Source organism: Phaethon lepturus, unplaced genomic scaffold (genome assembly GCF_000687285.1).
Source record: "Phaethon lepturus isolate BGI_N335 unplaced genomic scaffold, ASM68728v1 scaffold14748, whole genome shotgun sequence".
Taxonomy (NCBI): Eukaryota; Metazoa; Chordata; class Aves; order Phaethontiformes; family Phaethontidae; genus Phaethon; species Phaethon lepturus.
Genome location: NW_010557003.1, coordinates 1 through 8,570, shown reverse-complemented (window position 1 = coordinate 8,570; position 8,570 = coordinate 1). Strand labels below are relative to the sequence as shown.

Below are 8,570 nucleotides of genomic sequence, written 5' to 3'. Positions count from 1 at the left end.
CGGAAGAAAATTTAGAGAGAGGGATATTCAGGATACCAGAAAAAAATGATGGTTATTATTTGATGGCTTGCAGTGCTGTGAATGAGTAATAGTTTGGAAGAAGTCATAGGAATTACACTGCACAAAGTTAGTTTGAGAATGAAAAGTGATCTGTAGTGAAAAAACAATGTCTCCGGTGAAGGATGATATGAGTAATGTAAATGTAAACATGTCCTTTCTGCTGCCACTTTCCTGTGGCAATTGCCAAAACAAAACAGGTCTTGTTGACAGTGAGGTTTGATCTCAGCTTCTTGGAGTTTGGCAACAAATTCTGAAATCTTGTTTATTGAGAATATACTGATGGAAAAGACAGCATATATTTGGAGAAGAGCAAGAGAGCTGAGAGCTGAGTGGAAGAATAAAACTGTGGTAATGGGCAGAAGAGTTGATGTGGGTAGATTCAGTGAATGATGACAAAGGCAGGTCATGCTAAGTTAGCAAGAGTCTGAAGGGGGCAAACAATGGAAATCTACTGGCCTTTCTACCTTGGAAAATCTTGCTTAAGTATTTTAAGGGTGAGAAGAGAGTAAAACAGAAGCAGTATTGATACAGAAACATGAAGCTGAATTCAGTAAGTGAATTTAATTAGTGCTTGTACATATTCTTTTTGTTTGAATGCCTCATGGGAACAGACTTACTAGCTGACTGTCTGTTGTAGGAGGTAGGCACGGGCTAACACACAATATAGTCCTTGATCCAAACGTCACTTGTCCACATATCTCACTGAAAGGTGTCTGAACATATGCCCACGGTTTCCTAGGGGAATTTTGAGGTCATTCAAGGTTGAGGTTACTCCTATAATCCTAAAGATATTAAAGCATGCACTGCAGTGCCTCCTTGCCTGTCTACCATTGCCAGTAGGCCTGCCACCCATATCAGTGGTAGCTTTAGCTCATGTTTTTTTGTTGTCCCTTCCCAAAGCTTCCTTAACATTAGTCGCTGAGTGCAGGTTTATTTTTAATAGTGTCCAGCTGTTAAACTGTCCATCTGAGGTTAAGCAGGCTCAGATTAAAAATGCAGTGTGAACCTAGCCATTCAGGACTGAAAATTTATATTGAGAGAGAGAAAGTCCTAAATTCAAAGGGATGAATTTACAGTTTCATTAAAGAAAATTCATAGGTAAAAATACAGTTTTGCAACTTTCTAAATATATAAAGGTGTATCATAGAAAAGCTGGAAAAAACCCTGCTAGAAAACCCTGTAATTAATGGTTGTCCTCATGTGTCTGAGTAACCATCCTGATGTGCATTTATAATAAATGCTTGTAGCATTAAAGAAAACTGTCTCAAGATGCAAATTATTTCTGCTTTATGAAAATCCTCTGATGTCTGTAAGATATTGGTGGGGTTTTTTCATTTATTCAGCTGATTTTTGGAACTGCTCACTCCTGGTGCTGACTGTAGTGTAAACATATCAGGTATTGAATTTTTACCTTTACCACTCGGTTATCCAGTCCTTTGGTATGTTCCTCAAACTCCACTCCCACAGTGTAATTCAGTTCATAGTTTCTGAAAGTACTGAGTGTTTTTGTTTTAAAATTATCTCCATCTTGAATAATCTCCTTTGTTTGTTTCAAGTGTTTTGCAATCTTACGAGTTGTAAAATCAATATCTGCCAAAAAACAGAAAAGAGGATATTACAATGAATATTCCAATGTTTGTATAAAAAACCACAGCACTTGAATTTACACATAATATAAACCCAAAACATTTTATGTGGCACATAGTTCCACAAATGATGCTTTTACCTGCAACATTTTGCAGATAAAAAGATAATTTCAAATAAAAATAATCTTGTGTTTGCAAGTGGACTTTCAGTTTGAGGGTCTTCCACTGATTATAAATTTATTTATTAACAGGGTATCTGTGGGAAAGTTGTGAGCAGAGCTACAGCGTACAACCAGTAGTGCATAGATGCTGGCATGTTAAATCACCTGAATCTCCAGGTTTTTTGGAGAATGTGAAACAACAGGGGCTACTAAGACCGACATTGCCTTTTTGGCCTCACTCACACATGAAGCTGTGGGATGCCAGGAGTGCTATTACCATCTTATGCTTGGGAGCCATTTCCTTTTCTAAGCATGCAGTGTAAATCATGTAGCTCTTAGGCATATGAGGGTACTGATACGTGTCCTGAAGGGTTACAAATGTTGTCCACCCCCAAAAGAAGGATCTCAGAGTACATTCCTTTTCAGAAAATGAGCATGTTAGAATGAGTATGTAATTAAGGGATTTTGGCATGTTACTTTTATGATGAATTTATAGTCTGTGGGAGTATAGAAGAGGTTAATTAATTAATTTAAAAATAATGAAAATTATACTAATGAATAAAAAAGAAACCATGAAATAAAAGCCTGACATCCATTATTGTTAGATGGCAGACACAGAAATAAATTGTAGTTTAGATGTTAAGGGGAGACAAATTCAAAGTCAAAAAAGTATCAAACTACACCATTTGACAGTTCTTATTTAATATTCTGTCAACATTTTATGCAGTACTGATCTCCTTAAGATCCTTATTTTGTTCATGATGAAGACTAACATTATAATGTAAACAACTGCTTGCAACTGAGTGCATTGAGAGTTACCGAAAGGAGAATATATATTACCGTGATGACAGTTTGCCCCATACAATCCACCTAATGCCAGCTGCATTACCATCTGCAATAAATATTTCTGGCCAGCTGGCAGTGAATCTTATTATGGTCCTATATGCAAATGAAATAATCTCACATGCTTCTGCAAGAGATTGAAAAATGGTTTTGGTTTGTTAGCCATCCTTTAGTGGTTTTGCATGCAAGTTAATCATTGTCAGCTCAGCAATGCCACATACTAATGGAGCCCTTTTTCTTTTGGTAGATTCATTATAGTACTTGTGAAGTACTAATCGAGTTGAGTAAGAGGATTGGCTTGAAAAAAATTGTAACTTTTTAACATGGGGAATAATGTTCTTGTTCAATATTTATATTCAAGACTCCTTGCGTATATTTTATCTGCTGTGGTGGATTACAGGTATCACTGGGTCTGATTTATAGCCAGGTAACATAAAATTTAGTTCTCTCTGAGGAAAAAAAAAGTCTAGACTTCTAAAGAAATGCTATTTCTGAGTAATATATTAGTCTTGTAGCTCCTGGAGAAAAATCAGGGGAGGTTTTATTAAAGCATGGTTTTCATAACTGCATTTTGAACAATACAAGCAATAAAAATGATATATTGTTCTATTATAGTAGATTAAAATACTTTGTAACACGTTTATGATAAAATCTGGCTTAAAGTTTCTGGCTTAAAGGGCAAAACTATTCTTTAATTAAAGTATAGATATGTGTATGCATTAATTAAAAGGACGGATGAATTTTAAAAAAACAAAACCTCAGTGTGCTTTGAATCTGAGTACTTTAATACTTAAAATATCAGCCACATGTAAAAGTGTGAGAAACAGAGCAGAAGAATATCTTTTCACCCTTTCCATGTAATTTCCATTCTGAGAATCACCTATAGCCATATGCATCTTTGCATTGTTTTTGGTTTTGGTTTTTTTTGCTAATTCATTGGCAGTTTTTAATTAGTAAAACTTAGAGTATATATATGCATGTATACACAAAAAATCATGGTGTACTTATGAAGGGTCAGATCCAGACAACTGGTACAAAGAGCATCTTTATCCCAACCAGTTGCTGGCATTCTTATAGGGAAATTAGCTTGAAAATTTTATCAGAAATTTCAGTGAGTGCCTCTCCAGTACAGCCTGCCTAGGGTAGGCAATGAATCAAAGCCTTTCCCAGTTCAAAGACATCTATATTGCATTCCTTATTCTAACACATTCTTCCTCTTTCTTTGTTTCAGGCTATTGAGTGGGTCAAGTTCTTTTATTCTCATGAACTGTTACTGTCTTTCTTTAAGTGGGCTTCCCAGACCCCATTGTAGGCTGAATCCATCCATTTTTCTCCCAATTTTCCCTGGGGATCAGAAGATCAGACAGTAATCAAAAATGCACTTCATTTAATAATAACAAACTCATCATTTATCCACTGACTGAAATGGTTCTAAGGATGCCAGTGAGATGCAATAAGTGCTGTAGACCAGCTCATGCTAGTATTTATGGTACAAAAAGAATTATAAAATTGGAAAATAGAGTACTTATTATAAAAAGATCAGAATATAAGGATGATAATAATTAAAGTTTATTTTAAAGCTCATATAATTAATATTTGTATTATGACAGTAAGACACTAAATTCTTATTGAATTTGAGTGAAAATCACAGTTTAAATTCTACATTGGGTAAATTAAAATTCAAAGAAATGCATGTTATTGATAGCTGGTATCCTTTTCCCTGAGTTTTTTCCTGAATATTAAGACAAACACAAATGAAAAGTTATAGCTCAACTGAAATAAACAATACAAGAATCTCATCTGATGATACCCCAGAAGGGAAGAAAGGAACAATAATGAAATGGCCACTACAACCAAATGAAAAGATACCACGATAATTACAAATCCTTTTAGAAAGGAAATATGCATACCACAAGTATTTAATTCATATCCTAAAAAATAAGGAAGGAATTCACCTAAAAAGTAAAGAGATTTTTTTTCAAGATAACTATCAAAAGAGAGTTATCAAATATGATGAAATTTATCACTATGAAACAAGGCAGAACTAGAGCAGGATGACCATCATGACTGGTGGTTAGAGTAACACCCCACGGAAGTAGGTCAGGTCTTTGAGCAAAGAGCTGAGACAGGACTGAAGCAGAGCCAAAGCAGAGAGAACTGGGCTAGAGGCAAGAATTGTAGGTAAGAACAGAAATTGAGGCAGGCAGTGAGAGAAGCCTAAGGTAGATGAAGATGGCCTGGAATAGTCAATTTGTGAAAACTAAGAGCTGACTTTGTATCATCCAGACCAACAGGCCCTGTTGGGGTCTTTTTTTTTGCAGTTGTTTCTGCAAAAACAAGTCTGTTTCTTGCAGTTGGCATATTTAATGCTGAAATCACATTTCAGTTGCATATAAAGTAGTAATTATTCTTCATGCATAACTGTCAAACACCAGCACTCAAATCACTTCAGTTAGTGTGTCTTTCTCCTGAAATTCATTATATTGGCATAACAATTCTTATTTTTTTAAAATTACTTTTTGTTTACCTCACAGGTGTATGTGTGTAGTATTTATAGACTTTCCTGAAGTTATTGAGCTTTTCTCCATAAATGCAAAGGCTAAAATCTATGAATAGTGAAACTTGCATTTCTCTCTTAAAAGAGTTGAAGCTCTGAGGAAATTATAAATATTTTCAATTGTTGTTGAACAATGCTGAGAGTTTATTTTTATGTGCTTCTCTTTGAATCTGAACAGATAAATAAATAAGGGTTGATTGTTTTATGAGAGTAAAACAAGTAGAAAATCAGTTTAAAGCATCAGATTTGTCATCCCTAAGTCAGTCACTAGTGTAGACATTGAGAATTACTTGAAAATTGCTAGATTTAATTACCTGATTACTTTCCATGTGTTAGAATCTTCTTCCTAACAAATACATTTTCTTAGCTTGTGGAAGATGGCTATACAATGAACCACTGAATTGTTATCAAAATCTACATCTTTACAAGTAAATATTTTGGAATCTGAGGAAACAAGTGCTTTAGATCTCCATTAACGTGATGCAACATCTTTTGAACAAAGCACAAGAAGCCACAGGTCTGATCTCAACTTCTGATGAAAAGTGCAAGGTACTTTGACCTGAAAAAGCTCCTGTTTATCAGCAGCACTCTTACAGTGGTGTCTGCCACTGTAGAAAAGCAGAAAAATAAGGAGAGTAAATGCTGAACAGAAGATAGGAATCAATGACTACTACACAGAAAACAATGAGACATCTGGGAATGAAAAGCCCTCGAGGGCTACCAATTATAAGTGTAAAAATAAAATACAGGTTTGATTTTTGCCACATGCTAATTAATGATTCAGAGCCAGACAGTGTCCTCCAATCTAGGTTAAATTAACCAACTCTAAGGACTATTTTTCTTGTATAAGTTTTTTAGACATCATGTGTGGTAAGGAAACAATGGTCCTTTATGCCTGTCATCTGTGATGTAGTAGAGCTGGGAGAAGATTCCCAATTCTAAAGTTTATACTTCTCATGCATATATAAATGTAACTCACAAACTTCTTGTGTTTTTTGGAATGCAGCTATATTACTGCAGCGGTAGAAAGGTGGTAAGCGTTCTTTCAGTGCCAATCCAGAGTATACTGAAGGAATTCTTGAGAAATGTTGATGTCTTCTATTATTTCTTCTTTCAGCAAATTACAGATCTACATCTCTGCTACCCTAAGTAGAGGAAGGATTTCCTGCACACTACTTGCATAATCATAATGACCTCGAGCAAAAGGTTTATGCCTTTACGAGAACAAAAATGCTTGAATGGCAATTTATATTGAAAATAATAGCTGCAGCAAAAGAAGACATTTCTGTCATAAAATTATCTTGTCATTACAAAAATTGAGTCTGTCAGTGTGGGGAAAAATAAATCTACAAACAACATAAACTTGATCTTGATATGAACTGACAAGGGTATTGCTTGCATTCAGTTAACAGTGTTTTGGTATTCTAGCATCTGCGAAGAGTATACTTAATCCTATCCAAGGGATACACAAACTGTAGCTATCAGGCTGCTAATGATAAAGAGGCTAACAAAGCAGTAAATGAAAGTTGCCTAAAAAGCAGAACATCTCTTTTTGCATGTACACATATATCGTTGTCATCAATGATCATCATAGCCAAGTGAAATAAAGCTTAGTTAACGATGTAAACATACTTTTAAGAACTCCTGTGACCTACGTCTCCTTGCTGTGTAAGGATGACTCCCACAAGGAGTTTTTTGTCAGAAATATTTGCCCATTTATCTTTAAATGCTTTTATTGCCTTTACCATGCAACTGGTACATATAATTTCAACTAGTTCAAAGCACTAATTAAGTACTAAACACTATTGTTGCTTTGGTGATATAGAATATCCTATTTCTCTTTAACAGAGCCAACCAGGTTGTGGCTTGACTGTTACAGTAAGTATATACCAGGAATAAAAAGGGCTTCTGTATCTGAAAGCCTGTTGGCCTCTTTTTTTCCCGCAATTGTATCTGTTTTTTCGTTTATCTAAATAAAGACTAATATCTTTGGCTACAAGTCTTCTCTTGCTTATATACTTAGATCATTGTAATTATAAGTACAATTACTTGATTTTTTATGTGATTGCCAGAAACCCTTATGCCACAATGCACTTTACAGAAATATTCTCATTAATTTTTAGAGGGATTTTATTTATAATTGAAACATTTTTTCTTTACCTCTATATAGTTAATATTTTTTCATTTACCTAAAGCAACCATGTAGCCTTCAAAGTTTTCATTCGTTTCCATTTCCCACGTCCCATTGTAATCAGCAGGCATGGTGGCAAGAGCTTAAAACCAACTTCAGGTTGAAAGGTGAGGCTGGAAACAGAATCTGCTAAGAGAATGTTTTATAAACCTTTTCCTATCTTTTTTTATAAGGGTTATGGTTTTCTAGATAATACAGTTTAAGGGTCAGAGTGATAAGCCTAGAAAACTTCGCTTTCATTAACAAAGTTCAGTTGAACAGCTGGCAAACAAGGAACACTTTCTGAAATATATAGTAATACAGGATATGATTTTACAGTGACCTTTGTAAAGAACTACTAGCTATTATGGGATACCTTTGAAATAGATTGAACACAGTGGAAAATTTTACAACCCAGTTAAAGTTTCTAAGGTGAATTCTCTTTTTCAGTTCCTTTCTATGTGTCACATTTCCCTATGAAGAACCAGTCTTACAGAGCTGATGCACCCAGAACTCCCATTTAAGACTGATGGAGGTCTTGAATGTGCAACAAATGCAAGGCAGGGCAGAAAAGTGAATATTTCTGTTGAAAATATTTTTATTTTCCTTTGATTTTAAAAATTTCCTTTGATTTTCAAAATATCTGTATACCAGTAGCTGCACTTATACCAACTGTACTTCCATATTTTTGTTTAAATTTAACAGCAAGTGTAGCAAATGTAAAGTAAATGAAAATCAATCATAATTAGTATCAATTCTACCCTAAAAATGATTTTTTAATTACTCTGAAACAGCAGTTTGTGTTATAAAGGTATTTTTCATCCAGCAGCATTACATTGTTGTGGGGAAAAGCACAGATTTCAGTTGTGCAAATAAGCACATTCAGAACGGAATGGAGAATTTGAATGTGCAGTAGAACTTTATAGGAATATAAAGTAAGCACTAAAAGCAAATTAATATAAGTCAAGGTTTTAAATTATTTGTCTTTAACTAGTCAAGATAACTTACAGATTGCTCTACAGATAAAATAACTAAAGTGATCAGGAGTCCAAAACTCCTTGCTTTTCTTTCTCTCTTCTTTCTTTTTTTTTTTTTTTAATGGGAATATTATTAAAAATTTTACTAGAAAAGTATTAAGGTCTAGAACTCCGACTCAGAAATAAATAACCCCATGCAAAGCTACAGGCTTGGGG

General features: G+C 34.5%; 1 protein-coding gene across 1 annotated transcript in view; it reads right to left on the bottom strand.

Moving 5' to 3' along the window:
• RBP2 (retinol binding protein 2, cellular) overlaps positions 1 to 7,526 on the bottom strand; it is an 11,128-nt gene extending 3,602 nt beyond the window's left edge. Inside the window, exons 1-2 of the mRNA XM_010292637.1 lie at positions 7,397 to 7,526; positions 1,472 to 1,650 (exon numbers count right to left, since the gene is read on the bottom strand). Coding sequence (XP_010290939.1) covers positions 1,472 to 1,650; positions 7,397 to 7,469 — 252 coding nt within the window. The 5' untranslated portion in view covers positions 7,470 to 7,526. The remainder of the gene's footprint in view (positions 1 to 1,471; positions 1,651 to 7,396) is intronic.
• Positions 7,527 to 8,570: the final 1,044 nt, after the last annotated feature.